We start from the raw sequence: 19,284 nt of genomic DNA, 5'->3' as shown, positions 1-19,284 counted from the left end.
GGGAACAAAATGGGAAATAAAATTGTGCGGCAGTTGCAAAGCAAAAGTGCAAGAGTGCGTGGCAAGACAGTATTTGCCGTTATGGGGCATGCAGGGCGGACAAATCGTCTAGCTGTTGCCTATCGTATATTAATCCAAACGTGTGAATAAGTGTAGTCCTAATTATTTTAATTGGGCAGTGGGAATATCTACACCACCAGGCAAAAAGCATCACAAGGTTGGGATGCGAACAAATTTTTTTACAGACATGGCAATGGAAGCCTTGGTTGAGAAAAGTGGCAATTGTAATGTGAGTGTGTATTCAGTGCTAGATTGTGTGGCCTCTTTGTGTGATGATGATGTATGCATTGCACATCAAACAAGCATGAGTTCGCTCGGACACCGTGTCATAATTCAAGGCTTGCCAAACTAAGGAAAAATTGTTGGGATCAGCAGAATGCACTTTTTACGTGATGAAAGAGGAACCAAGTTTCATTTCGTTTAAACACCAACAAGCAGGTTTGTCAAGTTCGAGAACCCGTTATGTCAGTGTAGCTTTAATGAGTGTCATACAGTGAAATTGTGCAGGCTGTTTTATTCCTTTGCGGTGAATCAGAAGGGCAGCGAAGGGGATATGCTCGTGACCTTCTTGCACTTGTTAATTCTGCCCAGGGACATTTACCTGGCAACGGTTCAACCGTACACAAAGCACGTGGTCATTGTGATCGACCACGGCAACTCTCTCAGCCCCAAGCAGCTCATGACGGCCAAGGCTGTGGCGAAGTACGTCCTGTCAACACTGTCCCACCATGACAGGGTGAGTTGCTCTAGTCCCATTCATCAGGTGCCTCTTCCACAATCACATATTGAGTTTTTAAAATTCCAGCCGCTGCTAGCACAGCAGTTTTTAAGTGAGCTCAGTGGAGCGTTAACTGTTTTGCTGTTGTAGTTCTTCATTTAAGTAGGAAAGAGTCTTCCTTACTATACGCGTCATTTGAACGTGTCTGTGCTTTTCCGCGTCTTTTTCTCCCAGGTTGGCCTCATTGGTCTGTCAGGCAAGCCGAAGTTTCCCCAGAGTGACAAGTGCCTCTCCAGGGAGATGGCGTACGCCACTTACGAAACCAAGTACCACTTTGGGCGCTTCATAGACTCACTGCAGAAGGCACCCAGTAGGTGTTAATTCCACGCATGAAGACTGTAATGTAACAGAGACTGCTCCTGGTTCTCACTAGGGTTTCCTCCTTTACATGGCGAAATTCTGTGCAGGACCCAAATATAACATTATCTTCTCCACCTTTTCGAAATATCAACAATTGTAATAGTGGCCATGTCGGTTGCATATTTTGCAATGCCAGGAACGCAGCGGCACTTTGCAGTTAACATACTGTTAACTTGGATTTAATTTTAAGCCAGACATTGCTGTCAGTACTTCTACGTTCTCTTCTGTGGCATACATGGAGCGTATTGGAGCAGTGTACAGCTAGTTGTACTTGATGTGTTGTCTAGTGCTATGTGCTGTGGGAAAAATCCTGACCGTTCCACGCACTCATTACTCGCAGATTCCACAAACCATCGAGTTGGGTTCAGCAAGGCATTCGAAATGATTCAGAAGAGCCTCCGACCATCCAAGAACAATTCCAAGCAAGGTTAGTAGATTTATTATTTACGTAACTTGATTTTTTTTACCTGCCGGCCAACCTTGAGTTGGTTTGCAAATGTGGTAGAATATGGTTGGTTTTCACCTCATGTACTAGTCTGCCTAAACAACTACCAGGCCTAACCGTTATCAAATTAGTAGGTGTGGCTCTGTTTAAACGCCAGCCTACAGTTTTGTTGTCAGTGTTGCAGAACGTCTGTTGTCAGCCGTTATTGCTTGTCTGCTCTGACATGACAATTGCATTATGCAGCCGAGGCGCTGATTGTCTACGTGAGCCGTGGTCTGCTCTCGTCGATCGCGGATGCGCGGCCTGTGCTGGAGACGATTGCGAGTGGCCACCGAACCAGCGGCCATCGTGTCGTCATCAACACGTATGCAGTGATCGACGGTGAGTACAGGTTTCTGTTCTGCAGCTCGTCGATCAAGGTTATGTGCAGATGTTTAATGTGTGTGCTTTCACTGAATTGGCTGATTTTGTTTGCCTGTTGTAATATATTATATATATACTTTTTGAATTTGTATAGTATGTCCAGGTTATCTTATAGCGCAATGATGTGTCAATTAACAGTGGGCTACCCGCCGTGGTGGCGCAGTAGTTATGGCGCCCGACTACTGTTCCCAAGGATGCGGGATTGAATCTCGTCCTCGGCGGCCGCTTTTCGATGGAGGCGAAAAGCAAGGCGCCCGTGTGCTGTGCGATGTCAGGGCACGTTAAAGAACTCCATAGGGTCGAAATGTCTGGAGTCCTCCACTACGGCTTCTCTCATAGCCTGAGTGAAATCAAATCAGTTAACAGTGTGCACACTCTGCAACCAATATATATATGTTTTTTGTTAACTACGTCGCACCCATCTCTCGTACGTGCTGTCATCCTTGAGCATTTACTAGTGCGCTATGGATATATGATTCTCTCTGGAAAGAATGGCACATCCACATCTTATGATAGTTTGTACAGTATGAGGATATCCTGTGTGGTGGTATTGTTGATGCATTTTCAGCTTACAACATTGGCTCGTGCCCTCAAACAGGGAAGCATTTACTTTCACCATACAATGCAAAGACTGTAGTCCTTATTGATAGCCCTTATTGAAGGGTCTCTGCAGCTATGTGGACATTTCATAGCTATATTCTCTTCATATTTTTTTTTCTATTTCGTTGTAGCTCGTTTGTCTCCCAGGTGATGTCATGTTGGGCAGGAGCAAGGCACTACACGCACACAAAGCCAAATGGAAGTGGTGTGGATGGAATTGGAGCAGAGATAGAAACTTTTGAGAGAATAGCTTGGCAGGATACGGCGGCAGAGCGAAGCACATGCCTCCACATTCAGTCCAGCTGTGGCGAGATTGTACAATTCTGTCATAAGATAATGTTTTAAAAATAGCTGGATTTTTTTTCCTCTTTTACAGTAATCATCAATTTTGTTTTCAAGCAGTAAGTGGCCATGGCAAAAGATGATGCACGGTGGGAGGTCATTATTTGTCATATATACATATGTCGCACCATTTTTTAAGACGAATTGAGTGAGAAGTCTGAAAAACGAAATACGACATGTATGCCCTAGACAATGCACTACCTTTCGGTCAACTCCTGTGCTTGATTGAGTGCCTTGTTATATGCGCAGATGGCAAGCCCATCATGTACGAGACGTCATTTCTGAGGGACATTGCCGAGCTGAACTTCGTCAAGTACAACGTGCCTGGGGTCCCATCTCCAGAGCTGAGGGTAAGGGCGCTGTTTCACAAGTGCCGGTTTCCTCGATGCACCTGCCAACTGCATTCTACCTTGCAACCTGTGTCATTCTTATCAACCCCCACCATATTTTGCAGGACCTCTGAAAGCAGTTTGTAAGTGTTGCCGCTTCTTTTTTTCATGCTTACTCGTAATGGCCAATTTTTTTGCCTTAATGCAGAAGCTAGCCATAGCAGACATGCTCAGTAAGATGCTCTTTTCAGTTTCTTTCTCACTTATTTTGAAGGGAAATTAGAGGGTGGGGGTCTTCCACAAAAGTCGAGTGGACAATGGCTTAGCTGTACATCTTGGTTAAGAACTTACAGAGTGTGGATGTGAATAAGCACAGAATTTGTCGAATGTGCTTAATTTATTTCAGCAAAAAAATGCTGAAAACCGTGTGCATGGTCAGCTTCGTTATCTAATTGCCATATTTACTTGTACTTTGTGCCATGTCAGCTACTCATAGGGAGAGCCAAGTGGGCGCAAAAAAGTAATCCAAGCAAGAGTTGCTAATTGTGTAGGCAGAACAGTTTTTGCTGGGGTAAAGTGCTGCAATGTTGTTATCACCTAGCATCTATACCCTGCGCTTCAAAATTTTGCTGCTGAAAAGGAATGATGGGGCTCAGGCCACAACTCCTAAGTATTCCCCAGGCCAGTTATTGATTACCAGATAGAACCGAGTCATTTCTCATGTGGTTTGAACCAACTCTTGTCTCGCCATTTGCTGAATCCAGGGTGCCATGGTTGCGGTCAACTCCACTGAAAACCTGAGTTTCACCATGGGCCAGTTCTACTCTGCTTTGAGTTTCCACCGGCATCCGACGTCCCTTCACTTCTCCCTGCCTTGGTGGGATAACGTCAGCAAGGGTTAGTTTTCTTTTCTTTTTCTTTTTTTTTTTGCTCTTCTGTACATGTGATGAAATTCTGACTTACTCCGATCTATTTAAACCTCTTCTTTCTGCATTCTGCTTGCATCCCAGCTCAAGGCAACCTACAGCTGATATTCAATTAAAAACAACTGTTTACTTATCCCCTCCGGATGCAGTTGTCGTTAGCGGTGGCAGTTAATAATTAAAATGTCATTCTTGAAACATGACTGCTTTTTGAATTCTACAAAGCACTAGCAGCGCTATATATAGGTCAGCTTGTCTTCTAGCATAGCTCGGTGTTAGTATTTTGGAGTGCATTACATTTCTACTCGTACTATGTGTGAATACGCCGATCTTTTGGTGGCTGTTTCTCATTGTCATTTGTCATGTGACTATTTCACAGACCTGGTGATCAGCATCAGCAAGGCAGTAGTTCACCACGGTGTCCTCCTGGGTGTCGCTGGCATTGACATCTCGGTGTCGGACATGGCTGAAGACATTGTCTACTTCTCCAGGTCTCCCGACACCTACAGCTTCCTTGTGGAGAGATCGGGTAAGGGGAAACGGCCGGTGGGCAGCTTGCTGTCAAGGCGAACTTTCTGCAAGAGTGCAGTAGCATCAGCTTTCCATTAAGCTGGTTAGGAAACTCTAGTAATTACACCATATTCATGCAGCTGTTCCAGGCTGATAAGACCATTATCTCATAGAAATTATGTCCACAGTTTCTTTCTCATAACAAATCTGGCTTAAATCTTTTGGCATGAGAATGATTTGAGCTCTAGTTTTCTTTGCCATTCCGAACCATTTATGTATACCTCTTGCTAAGTTTTGTGAATCAGATTTGAAAAATATATATATCTAATCGACCTCTGGTCTTTGTCGGGTTTCTGATGGAATTAGGATGTGCTTTCAAAAATTTTACTTCACAAGCTGGCTGAGAGCAAGAGCCAGGATGTTTTGTGTTCCTTTTATTTTTACTATTTTTTTCTTGATTCAGATTCTCTGCTAACATGCATTGTTGTTTCCATTTCTTTGTCTCCCTTTGATCAGGTGTGGCCATTGTCCACCCGGCTCTTTCCAAGCCCTCATCGGTGTCGGAGCAACCCATGCACACCGACATCCTCCACTTGGAGAACAGGCCCGGATTTCACGCACTCCGACAGGACCTTCTCAAGTGAGTTGCCCCGCCTCGTGTCTTTGTAGTCCAGTTCACTCCTGGGCTTACTGCAGCCATCCGTCAAGCAGACAGCTCCCTTATCTTTGCATGCGTGAAGAGCTAGATGGACTCTAGAAAAGCTGGAAGTTATGGCAAGCGCATATTGCCGAAGTGCTCCTTGTGTTGACGAAAAGACTTGTTAGTCATGCTGCTGAAAAAATGCCTGGCATATTGTGCAATACTGGTGCACTGCACCTTCTGTTAAAGAGAATGCTGAAGATTGTGTTCATTTGGATGACTGCGGTAGGGAAGCAGGTTGCATTTTTTTTGCATTTAAGCTTCAACAGCAGTGTGGAGCCAGGCAGGTGGGTCAACCACCTGCCTGGCTCCACACTGCTGTTGAAGCTATGACTTTTATCATTTATTTGTACACCATGGCGGGAAATCATGTATTAAAGGGAAAAAAACCCCAGGTGATTGAAATAATACCACTATGGTGTCCCTTATAACACGAGTCGCTTCGGGCCATTCAACCCCCATAAACCATAAACCAGATTATACCAACAAAAATAAAGTTTATTGTATACGTACTAGCTGAGGATGAGCGTGTACAAATAGTTACCTTGCTTTCTCTGTGCTTGACAAACAGGGTAGTTGCTCTGTGGCTGGTGTGATAATAGTATTCAAGGTTTCTGCTCTGTTTCTCTGTTCCAACAGTGGTTCCAGTGGCGAAAACAAGCTCACGCTTGCGTCGGTGGTGGAATCCCCCGACCATGCCACCAACTTGGTCGAAGCAGAGCCAGCGGAAGAGCAACTCTCTGAAGTCGTGTACCGTTGGACCAGGGTGAGTTTGATCACCTCAACATTGTATTGTTGAATTTTTCTTTGCTTTTAGATCTCTCTGCTTTTCTCTTTACCTTACAACACAGCAGACAGATGGGACATGTTTATTATTAAAAAAAATAACATTCTTGAGGAAAGAAAATACAGAAAGGGTAGATATAAGGAAATTATGGTGGAATTAAGTAGGTTTTCCTTCTCTGTCTATCATGCTTCTAGCTTACTTCTTTTGTAACCTTATTTGGTTAAGTGATTGCTCTATCATTAGCTTACTTCTTTGGAACCTTATTTTGTTAAGTAATTGCAAATGAATGCAAGGATGCCTGCCTGTGGTTTGGTCACTTACATTCTCTGTTCAGTCACGTCAAATTAAAAGACAAGAAGAGTGGAACAGTTTCTTAATAACCAAGAATGTGGGAAAAAAAGAAGAGAGAAAAGAAAGAAGAAATGCCATCATATGATTCTAGATCACGATGTCTGTGCCAGTGTTTCGATGCGTCACATTATCTCGCTTACTGTGCAGGTGGCTGGTACACCCTACGTCATTGCCATTGTGAGCCTGAAGCCGAGCCGACAGCAGCCGGTGCTGAGGGGGACGGGCGACATGCCGGGGGGCGAGTTCTACTACCACCGGCTGGACCTGGTGGCTCCCCCCCAACTGTGCCGACACATGAAGCAGCTCTCCACGCTGGGTCAGTGCCTGACCAGTGACACTTGTTCTTGTTCACTACGTGCTTAGCGTCTGCCGGCTTGAGTTCTGATTTACCTAGTACATCTGTCAGTGATGGTGAAGACTGATTTCTGAGAAGATATGTAGTGTAGAAACGCATGCTTTTAAAAGCTGTATAGCATGTGTCAGGTCATTTTGTGTTGAGCAAGGTTCTTCACATCCTTTGTGTAGCTCCTTAAAGACCTTTGCCTCTTTCTGTATTCATACAGTCGTACCCGGATAATTCGAATTTTGGTTATATAGAACTCACGGAATATCCTTTTGAAAATCCCGTGTAAAAGTACGAGAAAGCTGCGTCGTATATCGAACTCCGATTTCACCGGTCGTTCATTATATCGAACTCCGCACCAGGCACTGGAAGGTGTGCCTTCCCCAAAGACGATCGCATTTCCTTCGGGCCATTTGCTACGTGATGTTTTCAAGCGACAAGCGGAAGGAATGAGAGAAAAAAGTTCAGGACGGCTGGTCTAGAGCAGTGCCGCGCCCTTTCCCCAAAGGCACACGCATCTGCGATGATCTGATAATTTGCCGCGTGCCAGCACATGATGTTTGCAAGCCATGTGAAGGAATGAGAGGCCGAATGTCTGTGTATGTCTTCCTTTCGTCCTTGTCTAAGTCTCACTGTTCTTCTTCAAAATGAGAGGCGGTTTGGCAACGGTCGGTGCGGAGCAGACACAGCCAATGCAGCCGTGATGTTCGGGAAAGGGGAATTATTGCAATAGAGCAAAGTGCGAGGGTGTGCCCACTCTTCTGCCAAGCTTTCTCTCCCCCTTTCCTCTCTCTTTCCCGATCTTCGTTTGCAGCAGCACGCATTACGCATGCGCCGACGAGCCAGCGCCGACAAGCCAGCTCAGCCCGTGGCAGACAGAGTGTCGGACGCTTTCTCCAGTGCGTGTTGTGAACCCTCTGTGCGCCGCGGTGACGTGCGATGCGCGTCTTGTGTCGTCGTGCTGAACGTGCAGCGTAGCTCAAGCTATGGCGGCTGCAGACATCAAGAAGCAAGAAGTCTAGACCAGCCGTTGCCGAACTGTTCCCTCTCATTCCTTCCGCGCGTGGCTTGAAAACTTCACACGGCAAATGGCCAATGGTGATGTGGTCATCTTTGGGGAAGGCGCACCTTCCAGTACGTGATGCGGAGTTCGATATATCAAACAACTGGTTCACTTGAGTTCAATATAACCAAAATTTTAATTATCCAGGTCCAATATAATCGGGTTCGATTGTATTCAGAAAAATTGCGCGAAACTGGCCAACTGTGACCCACTCGAAAGGCTGCGATGTGACCTGCCGGTTGACTGTTCCATGTTGTTGCCTTCCAGCGGGCAGCACGCTGTTCCTGTCGGCGGCCTGCTTCCTGTCGCCCTTTGAGTACCTGTCTCAGGAGGAGACCAAGTCCCGGGTGCAAGGATACATGGCCTACCTCATCGACACCACCATGCTCATCGCCAACCCAGGACTCAAGGTACCTCTCTCTTGTGGCCACTGCTGCTTGGATTTTCTCTTGTCTTGTTCCGCCATTGTGTGCGTTATTTTTTTTACAGCTTCAGCTATTACAGCCAGATCTTGCATTATCATCTGTATGAAACGATATTGCCACATGGGGATCATTGTATATGAGTCAAATGACGCTTTTGTTACGTTACTTGTCATGTCACCCACTTAACTGTCATTGCTGCATGAAACGACATCACCTCATAGCAAGGCCACTTGATCCTTTGTCATTCGTCACATGGCTTGGCTTGCTTTGGCGGTTCTAGTTGCCGTTTAGCCATTAGCAGTTGCCTTTATGTACAGTAAGTTAACTAATGTTAGCTTTCTACATTTATAAGTTTGTCACATGTAAAACGGTGTAAAATTACGATGCCGCGTCACGTGATGAGCAATTCCGTCCTTATGCCGAAGTGCGCAGCCATTGCTTGGCTGTTGCATTCGTGTTGGAATGATCCTATGCCTGACAGTTGCCCTGCAGTGCTAGGGCGTGACACATTTCACGACTGTTACTGGACGCAAAGTGTTCTCTTGGTTTCGTGCTGCCGCAGCCGGACGTACGAGACGAGGTGCTGGCCATTGCCCGAATCACACCCGAGTGGAAGAGGACCTTCGAGAGCAGCGAGTTCACCAAACATGTAGTGCGAAGGTATGTCCACTGTTCTTTAATGAACATTGCTAGGTAATCTCTAGCAATGGGATGTATTTGCTGGACAATGTCATTAGTTTTCTGATATCTCTCTCTCTCTCGCTCCTTTTCTTTTTTTCGTTTTTTCTTAGAGCAACACGAGCAGTTAGCTTTTCCACCAATAGCAAGGTGAAAATTCGTAGACAGCTACTCTGGGAGTGCGTTGGTTCGACTGCTCTTTGAGCAGTAGTATGTACAGAACCCCTTGTTTTCCTTGTGATCTCATTGATGCCCCATATCTGCATTATTAGCAAAATTCTAATGTAATCCACCTTATTTATGTACAGAAGACTGCTGGAGTAGTTAAGGTCCTTCTATTCAGGCCTCTTTTCTTTTCGCGGTGCTCCCTTTAGTACTTGTGTTTTCCTCTTCATCTTCTTTCTTTCTTTCTCCCTTCCCCCTCTCCTAAATATTTTTTCCTTTAGTATAATAAAAAAAATAAGTGAAGAAGACCATTTCATTGTGTTTTCTTGTCTTGCCTCCATTTTCTTCTATTGGTAAAGAGATCAAGTTTTGCTAGTAACTAGTTTCCTTGTACAAAGCTTGGGAGCAGCACACTCACACGCTTATTATTGGTAAGCGAAGAAAATGAACACTAATGACGCATTGTTGGTCAAACGCGGAAACCCCTGGACATGCTGCCTCAACAGCTTTCAGCACTCTAGCAAGCGCTGAAAGAAGAACAACAGAAACCCAGGATCAATGAAACCGCATCTTCGGCCAAAGTTGGTTTTGCCACCTTGGAAAAGAGTGGGACAGCTTACTTCCAAATTCATTAAGCTAATGAAACATGACAATCTGTGTTTCATCACGCACAGCATGCAAGCGTCCCACAGTGGACATAGTCTGGACGACTACAGTAACGGCGACAACAATGTTGTTCATGCAGGTATGCAGCAACATCGTGCGGCGCGATGGTGGCCTACCCTGGCACTGTACTGGAGCGCAGCTACGACCCCACCGAGAGGGAGTGGTACACGCGGGCGCTCGAGCACCCCGGCAAGGTGGTCCTCACGGCACCCTACCTGGACATGGGGGGCGCCGGCTACATTGTCACCCTCAGCCACACCATCTACCAGGCCAAGTAAGCACGGTCATCCTTATTCTGCTGCATGGTGCTGGGCACCGACACCCGACGAAAATTTGGCCTGTAAAACGCCATGAGTGAACCCCGCAATAATTCACAGGTCCCGTAACATGTCATGCAACGGTTTGTGGGTCCTTTGCATTAGAAACTGCACGAATGGCCCCGACTCAGTTCTTAGACCGCCGTATAAGTTATGCAGCTTTTGCCATAAAAATAGTTTAGTGATCTTCTTTGCTTCATTTAGATGTTGTTCAAGAAAAATGCAGGCCAATTGAGTGACCTCAAAAGTGCTGCTTGCTAAAGTTTTGCAATCTTTGACAGTATGGACTTGGTCCATTTGCGTCATTCTGGATAGAGTGTGCTGACTGTGACTGATGTGCAATGCAGGCCAGATGCCCTGCACAGTCCCTCAGATGCAGTTGTTGCAGTCATCGGCATGGATCTCACGTTGGGCTACTTCTATAAGCTGCTGACGGTCAACATGGAAGTTTGCGAACAGGACAAGATAGCGTGAGTGTCTTGTTCTGCTGTCTCCTCTTTTTTGCCGTTCATAGTCTTGGCCATCATTGCGAGGGTGGTTGGAATTGTGCTTTGAATGCTGAGTACCATACCAGACAAAGTATCGCATCTGGAGAGAGCTTTATATGTTGGGTTGCTTAAAAGCCATAGACTTAAGTTGAAGTAGACGGACTGGAAAATTGTGTAAAGAAGTCTTGTGGAAGTGCATTGCTGTCTCCATATCTCTGTGCTTTTATGGATAAAAAAAAAGGTTCACAAAATTGTCAACGTAAATGGGGAGACTTCCTCATATGTGAAGATTAAAGTGTAACAAAACTTCACTAGAAGCAGGTGATGACAACTTTTGGCTGTGTAATTTTTTTTTTTTTTTTTCTGTCTGATAAAGTTGAGATGTTATTGAATTTCTGTTACATTTCCGAATGAAAGAGGCTTCAACTTTGTTGTCTCATTTGGGTTCCACTTCCCTGGGGTAAATAGTGCAAGGGAAAGAAATACATTGCTGAATGAAGTGGGGGAACTATGGTATGTACAGTCAAATCATCTGTTTGTGAGGCCTCCAAAAATTTGGTAATTTGCATTGGAAGAAACAGTGAAACTCTAATGTTTTCGTTGCCAGGAGCTAGTTTTGTTTCCTGACTTGATTGTTTGTGGCTATGGTTTGTATACCATGGCATAGACAAGGAGAAAAAATCAAAAACAGCTTTGAGGTTGAGTGTGTGATTGCTTTTAAACTTTGTGCTACTTACAAACATGCATGTCACTGCCAAGATGCTAGGCTAATCTCGCAGAAGAGCTTACTTTACAGGATGGTGGTAATTTAAAAAAAAAATCATTGTATGTACTACTGTATTTACTCGCATAATGACCGCACTCGCGTAATGATCGCACCCCTGAATTTTGAGGTCAAAATTCTATTTTTTAAATTCCCCGCGTAATGATCGCACCCCGAACATGGAGCCGCCTGGTGGTTGATCTGCAGTCATCCCGCAGCGAATGCATTCCGACGAGTTCCCAACCTAGTCTAGTAACGTTGGAGTTCCCATGATTCCATGCTTTGCGGCGTTCGCCATTTTGCAATTCGGCAGCGTCGTAGTGTGCTTTGTGTTTTTGTGCGAGTTTACACCATTTCACCATGGGGCGGTATGCCAGTTACACCGCCGCGTTCAAGCTCAAGGCTGTCGACTATGCATTGGAGCATGGCAACCGCGCTGCTGGTAGGCATTTAGGCGTGGACGAAATGAGGATACGCTATTGGAAGAAGCAGCGCGAGAAGCTGATGACTACGAACAAGGCACGGCGGGCTTTCCGTGGACCCAAAACGGGCAAGTTCCCTCGTGTTGAGGAGGCGGTCCTAGAATACGTGAGGGACCTGTGCAAGGATGGTTGTGCAGTGTCATTAGAAATGCTACAGACGCAGGCGCGCACAACTGCCAGGAAGCTGGGAATCGCCGCAAAGGATTTCCGCGCTAGCTCCGGTTGGACGACTCGCTTTATGCGACGGAATGGACTTTCCCTGAGGCGGCGGACGTCGTTGTGCCAGCGGCTCCCAGTCGCGTATGAAAGCAAAGTGATAGACTTCCATCACTTCGTCACTAGGCTTCGCGAAAAATGCGGTTACCTCATGTCGCAAATTGGAAACGCCGATCAAACTCTACTGACATTCGACATGCCCCGGAATACAACTGTGAACGAGAAGGGCGCTCGGAGCGTCCTCGTGGAGCAGTATCCCCGACGAGGTAGTGGCTAAGAGTTTTAAGAAGACAGGCATATCTAACGCTTTGGATGGAACGGAAGATGACTTCCTGTGGGATTGTGAAGATGCTCCCAGCGACGACACTGCCGTTTCCGATGAGTCGTGCAGCAGTGAAAGCGAGGATGGCGAGGATTCAGACTTTGATTAGAGTACTGACGAAAAAAAATAAATGGCCATTGAGCACTCCATGTGATGCTTAATGTGCGTGTTTATTGCGAAGGTAAGCCTTACTCAGCTTTTATTTTTGGTTGTAATCGAGATATATGTTGCCTGACCTGACCTGCAACTTGTTTGCGTTTTCGGTGCTCAAAAATTTTTTGTAGAAAATTTACCCCGCGTAATGATCGCATCCTGAAATTTGCGTCAGTATTTTTAAAAAAAAAGTGCGATCATTATGCGAGTAAATACGGTATATTAGGTTTGTGTGTGTGTGTCTGACTTGCAATACCTGGTTATTGATTTCACATGCTGGCAGGGAAGCACGTCTATTGAAGTGGAGGGTAATGGTCGTCTATATGCACAACATTGTGCAAATTGCTTTTGGGGCTGTTACAAGTTTCTGACCGGCATTTTCTTTTTTTCCTGCTAGGTGCTTCATTGTCGATGACCGGGGCTACCTGATCGCCCACCCCAGTCTCATGGAGCCAACCCTCAAGTCAGCTGGCTTGGAGCAACAGCACATCACCCGCAAGGTAGGCACTGGCATTTGTTTTTGTCGACACAGAACAGCCAGCACATTTGCATCGTGGGAGCTTCTGCACATGCAAAAGTTTCAGGCAGTCAGACAGGTCAAGTTGGACAATATACTTAACCCCTTAATAAACCTTTTGCTTCTGTTGCTTTAATGCAGCATTTTTTCAGTCGGACAATTGGAGTGGCAACCAGTTAAAAGAATTTTATCTCCTCTTTAGTCAGTTTATAAGGCAAACACAAATCTTCCTCTTAATTTCGTAGGAGGGAAAAAAGCAGCTGCATTCATCCTAACACTTTTCACTTTTCAAGAGTTCTCCAAGACTCATTTCCAACATTTGTAGGCTGCTTTGAGGTGAATGTGGCAGTTAAGACAGCCCTGAATCATTAAAAGCAACCTCATGCTGTTGAGTCTGCGTTCTGGTTCAGATTGCACGCTTGCATTGTGCAGGAACCTCTGGTGGTGAGTGACATTGCCAACCACAAAGGATTCATGAAGAAGAAGGAGTGCAACCACTACGGAGACTGGACTGTGCAGAGGTTCTACAAGGTGAGCTTTGCTTAGTTTGCCATTAATTAAGCTTAGTTGTCTTGAGGTGCGGCAAAAGGAGGCACCCTTTTGGACCAGAATGTGCATTTTTTTTTTCTCAACGGCGTAAGCTTCTGGAAGCAGTCTCTAGACATATGGAAGCACATGAAGGTGTGACTGTAAAATAGAACTGTCTTTTAGCTCGAGCAGAGAGAGTGTTGGTACACAGACTCCCTCATCTAGTGATGCAAAGATCTACAGTGTGATAACCAGAGGTGGTTGTAAGTGGTCCACAAAACAGTGCTAGTTGTGTTTGGCTTTTTGTTGCGGATATTCTTGTGTTGTGCGCCTCCTCCTAAATGCTCAGAAAGTCACCAGCCTTATTATTTATTATTCCATCATGCTGGGGTAGACAAATGGAAGAAGAGGAAACTCATTTTATCTATCTTATTTTTCAGCTCAACACCAGCCTCGAAGGAATCCTCACCAACTCCGTACATGGCGAGCACTGCGCCAAATACCAGGTGAGGGCACTGCTCTGATCGAATGTGCGAGAGCCGTAAATTCAGCATCATGCAAGAAGCTTTAGGCCTAATCGTTGAGCTTGGGTTCTTTTTTTCTTTCATTTTTTTTATTGCACATTGCTGCAGAAATGATTCGCTTAAGGGGGGACACGGGTCTTTGGGACCAAAAAATGACCAAAAAACCGATTTTCTGAAAATGGCATTTTTGGAATCTGTGGCTATTAATCTACAAGTTCACCAATTTTCTTCTTCCAGAAGTCAGTATTTTCAGCATAATAACGAATTGAAATCATCGCGCGGGCTGAATTTGCGCAGCAGCAGACGGTAAAACGGCACATTTTTCGTTGCGCGCAACTGCCGTTCCGCCGGACCGATCTCGGCCATGTTAGGCTCGTTTGAAAGAGCGCTTTCTGGGTTTCAATTTCCCGCCGCTAGCGCTTGTCTGCCCTCAATGGCCACTGAGAAAAATAACCACAAAGAAAAACGAAAACGCGGCATCTGATTCGCTGCTGAGCGCACGTGACTGCAACTGAGCCATCCGATTGGCTGATTCTATCGCACGTCGTCTGCTTGCGGCGGGCCAGCAGCCGTTGAAAGCGTCCGAGACGCCATTTTGTTCTGAGTCGAGACCGAGGCGAGACGATGCCCCTCAGTAAATTCCGCTCGCGCCACAAATTCGGCAAAAAGAAGAGTGCGCGCGGCGACAACTTTCGGAACCGTCCTGCGGCACCCGAAAGCTCCGAGGATGTGCAGGAGCCAGCGGCAAGTCAAGAAGTCCCCGCGGCCGAAATAGGCCTAGCGAGCTCGGCGGCGCCTACGCCCAGCGGACGCGTCCGCCACGACACGACGATGCTGCAGCCTTCGGACTTGATTGAAAAGAAAAGAAAAGCCGAAGGAATGCTGCAGGAGCTGGGTTCAACCGCAGCGACGAAGAGGAAAGCGGATTTCATCGCCACTTCTGACGCCCGTCTTCTTGACGCGACCGGCGGTTGCCGTGCGGACGATACGACGTTCACTGTTGTGAGTTTGGAGTCGCTGAACGAACTGTTGTCTGCTGTGAAATGTAAAGTGTGTGGCGGGGATGTCCATATTTCAAAAGGAAATCGTGAATATGGTCTAGCCGTTAAACTCTCTCTCGCGTGCGTGATTTGCGGGGACATTTCATCGGCATGGAGTTCGCCGCGCGTGCAAGGCAGCCAGAAGATAAATCCGTTTGCCGTGAATATCCTTGCTGCACGCGCGATGCAAAGTACCGGACATAGGCAAACGGCGCTGAATGATGTGTTTGCGGCGATGAACATATCTCATCGTGGCCTGCACACGAAAACGTGGCAGGACTACGTAAAGAGTAAGCTGACGCCCGCAGCAACACGCGCAGCCGAAGGAGTGTTGAAAGACAGCGCCCGTTCTGTTCGGCAACTCTATAACGAGTTGAACCTTGACAACCCCGGGAACATTTCTGTCTCTTTCGATGGTTCATGGATGACCCGGGGTCATTCATCCCACATCGGTGTCGGCGCCGTAGTAGAACTTTTTACTGGACTGGTACTTGACTATGTAGTTTTCAGTAACTTTTGTGCTGGGTGTGAGCGTGGGCCCAAAGAAGGTGACCCGTCCTATGAGGCGTGGAAAGAAAGCCACTTGTGCCAAAAGAACACGGACAAAAAGTCCGGTGAAATGGAAGTTCAGGCCGGACTTGTTTTGTTCGAAAGGTCACTGCAGAAACATGGCCTTAGGTACACGACCATGCTCTCAGACGGCGATAGCCGCACATTTCTTGCATTGCAAGAATCAGCTGTGTACGGCTACATCGAAATCAGCAAAGAAGATTGCACAAACCATGTGCAGAAGCGGATGGGAACGGCCCTACGCAATGCAATTGCCAAGCATAAAGGTGATGCAAAAGAGAGCTTGAGTGGCAAAGGAAAGCTGACAGGCGACCTTGTCACCAAGTTGACATCGTATTACAGCTGGGCCCTGAAGTCCCATGCTGGAGATGTTGGGGCAATGCATAAGGCAGTGATGGCTACCTATCATCACGTAACCTCCAATGATACCGTGTCAAATCACACCCTCTGCCCGACAGGCGCAAACTCGTGGTGCCGCCAGAATGCTGCTGCAGCCAAGGGAGAGCCTGCTCCCAAGCACAGATACAGTTTGCCACCACATGTGTGCAAAGCACTTTTGCCTATTTATGAGCGTTTGGCAGACCCAAAGCTGCTAGAGCGGTGCCAGCAGGGAAAAACCCAGAACAGTAATGAAAGCTTGCACTCCCTAATATGGTCACTCGCACCAAAGGAGCGCCATGCGTCACTGTTCTCCGTTCAAGCAGCTGTTGCGGAGGCTGTTGTCCGCTTCAATGCAGGAAACCTACAAGCATGCTCAAAAATACTGAGTGAGCTAAATATGAACCCTGGCGTCCAGAATATCAGGAGGATGGCTGAGAAGGACAGGCGCCGAACAGCCGAATCAGTACGCAAGCGTGCCTCTGCGGAAAACATGCATCGGGCACTGAAAAAGCGGCATTCTAGTCAGCCCAAGCAGTCAGATTACATGCCTGGTGCATATTAGCTGTCTGCAAGTGTAAATATGTATATATCTTTTCGAAATTTTGAATAAATTGTGCCTAGTTTGTTTTTTCCCATTTTCTCAAAACTCAAATTTTGGACACTTGGCTGGTTTAGTTCGTCGATATCTCTGCATCTAGGACAGATAGAGATGTAATTCCTTTTTCTACATAAAGCTGAAGGTGCAGTGAATGCAATGATCGAAGCAGAATTCTTTATTCAAGCTTCAAAAATTTTTTATTTTGCCAAGTTAATTGAAGCATGATAGGCACGTATTGAAGGACAACTTTCAAAGTGCAGCAAAATTGCTAATAAGAGTAAAATGGAAAAACTGCTTTGATCATTGCACTCTCTGGTCATTGTACTGTACCGCCATGCATTAAAAATGATGTTTTATAGAGGCGTTTTTTTTGCGCGGAAGTACTAATTAAATGAATAATTAATATTATTATCTCGGGAATTAACTGACATAGAGAAAAACAAGTTACATTTTTGAAATCAGCATAAAAATCTGAACAAGAGGGTATGATTTTATCAGGATTGGCTTTAAAATAATGAAAATAGCTCTAAGACCAGTGTCCCCCCTTAAGTTGCAACAGGTGGAGCCACAGGTCAAATTAAGAAGCGCTGTTTATCCAAAAAAAAATGCCGCTGAGATCAATCTCCAGCATTATATGAGCTGTGGACTCTCAGCTGTTGCTGTTAGATGTCCCGCTGCCGGATCTGGCAGGTGTATCGTATGCTAGTTCTCATGGATGGATCGTGATGTATGTGTAACCCCCTGCCCTCTTTCCAGATCACTGCCATCCCTGGGACCAATGCGTTCTTGGGCATTGTGAACCACACTTGCGATACCGTCAGGGCTTTCTGCCCCTGCAGCATGGTGGGTGCAGCTTTCGTTTCGTTTTCTTGCTCCATTTGTTGCCCAGAGGGTGTTGCTCCTCAGGGAACCTGATTAACAAGCATTCAACAGCAGTATGTAGATAGTAGTACATGGCTTGCGTGGAACTGCACACCTGGCTTTTACCACGGTGTTCCCTAGATAATGCCAAGGCCGTGGGAAGCTATGATGTGCAAGGCAAGCGCTCCATAAGGCTGGGTCCAGCCTCCACCTTCCCTTTTTTCCCATTTTTGCCTTTGGACTAATTATAACTGTTAGTTGCTAGTGGTAGGCTAGACCACTCTATTAGCAGCCGTTAATAATTTAATTTGTGCATAGCTCTTTTCGCATGCATGTCTGGCAGGAAGGGATTGCAGCCTAGATGTGCAGAGTTTCTCAATCACTAAAAAAAATAAATAAAAACCCTGGTGACGGCAATAGGTGAAAAGAGGCAAGAATGGAGAAGATGTGATCTGTCTATTTGCATTTTACTGTGTAGATAAATGAAGGGATTCCTCTGCCCTTGGTTGCTTTTGCAGAGTTGCATTAGTTGAAGGTGCCTTATCTCTTTGGTCTTGTTGTTGCGACAGGTCGACCGTCTCTGCCTCAACTGCCACCGCATGGAGCAGCGGGACTGCGAGTGCCCGTGCGAGTGCCCGCTGCAGATGAACCTCTGTACCGGAGATCTGACGCACAATGAAGACAGGTGCGTCCATGTACACAAACTTTGGCGCGCAGAAGTGTAAAACTTCAGACGTTTTTTATTCCTGTAATATCTCCATTGAGCACCTCCTTTGACAAAGTTTAATCTTTATTACATTCCGTACTCATTTTCCTAAAGCTTGCTTCTCTTTCTTTTTCTTTTTTTCCCCCCTTATGTAATTTTGGATCAGGCAGGCAGTCTCCACTGACCTCCCGCGGACCTGCGGCTTGTCGGTGGGGAACTGCTGCTCTCCCACAGATGATCTTAGTACTTGGAGAGAGATTGCCATTTTTGGAGTGTCGTAAAGGAAGTGCTAGCTAATGAAATTAAGTACAATGTGGGGTTAGTTATGTTAGGTGAAAGCCTTTAATGGCTCATGCTGTCGTGGACAAAGTGTGTCCCGCTTTTGTGGCGTTCTGATTGGCCAAGGCGGGGTGCATCCCTGCCATCTGCAAATGCCACACTTGAACGCGTGCCAAGGAACGCCACGCGACAGGAGCGATGGTTTGCCTTCCAAACTCACACTTGCCGGAGAAATTGTGATAGATACTGCGCCTTTCCTTTCCTGTAAACCAATTATACAGTAGAACCCCGCTGATACGTTTTTCATGGGACCTTAAAAAAAAAACGTAAGAGCCGGGAAGTAGGACAAATTGAAAAATGACAGTAGTGGGCAACTGAATGCATTTATTGCCATGTTATTACTTGAAGAAGTCATGCAGCGTTGTCTGTCGCATCTTTTCGCGTCCGGTGAGTACAACTCGCTTCTCCAAAAGTTGCAGTGCCATGTGGCTCTCGCGATCGTCGCGAACGTACCTTCTGAGAAGGTCCAATGCCGCCACAGCCGATGTAAACGTCGGTTCCGGCTGCGGCGCATCCTCCTCCTCCTCTTCC

At 46.2% G+C, this 19,284-nt stretch overlaps 1 protein-coding gene across 1 annotated transcript in view; it reads left to right on the top strand.

The window, feature by feature from the left end:
* Window positions 1-19,284, top strand: part of LOC146181730 (VWFA and cache domain-containing protein 1) — a 71,949-nt gene that overhangs the window by 41,919 nt on the left and 10,746 nt on the right. The window contains exons 6-24 of the mRNA XM_084576733.1: window positions 652-796; window positions 1,013-1,148; window positions 1,539-1,625; window positions 1,887-2,024; window positions 3,258-3,358; window positions 4,102-4,234; window positions 4,640-4,789; window positions 5,287-5,410; window positions 6,110-6,236; window positions 6,756-6,924; window positions 8,282-8,424; window positions 9,002-9,099; window positions 10,028-10,222; window positions 10,613-10,735; window positions 13,087-13,189; window positions 13,639-13,737; window positions 14,175-14,240; window positions 17,604-17,690; window positions 18,278-18,393. Of these exons, the coding sequence (XP_084432859.1) occupies window positions 652-796; window positions 1,013-1,148; window positions 1,539-1,625; window positions 1,887-2,024; window positions 3,258-3,358; window positions 4,102-4,234; window positions 4,640-4,789; window positions 5,287-5,410; window positions 6,110-6,236; window positions 6,756-6,924; window positions 8,282-8,424; window positions 9,002-9,099; window positions 10,028-10,222; window positions 10,613-10,735; window positions 13,087-13,189; window positions 13,639-13,737; window positions 14,175-14,240; window positions 17,604-17,690; window positions 18,278-18,393 (2,340 nt within the window). The remainder of the gene's footprint in view (window positions 1-651; window positions 797-1,012; window positions 1,149-1,538; window positions 1,626-1,886; window positions 2,025-3,257; window positions 3,359-4,101; window positions 4,235-4,639; window positions 4,790-5,286; window positions 5,411-6,109; window positions 6,237-6,755; window positions 6,925-8,281; window positions 8,425-9,001; window positions 9,100-10,027; window positions 10,223-10,612; window positions 10,736-13,086; window positions 13,190-13,638; window positions 13,738-14,174; window positions 14,241-17,603; window positions 17,691-18,277; window positions 18,394-19,284) is intronic.

The sequence above is a fragment of the Amblyomma maculatum genome, chromosome 8 (assembly GCF_055883805.1).
Source record: "Amblyomma maculatum isolate TAMU_Amacu chromosome 8, ASM5588380v1, whole genome shotgun sequence".
Lineage (NCBI taxonomy): Eukaryota > Metazoa > Arthropoda > Arachnida > Ixodida > Ixodidae > Amblyomma > Amblyomma maculatum.
The sequence above is the reverse complement of the archived record's forward strand: the minus strand, read 5'-3'. Positions and strand labels throughout refer to the sequence as shown.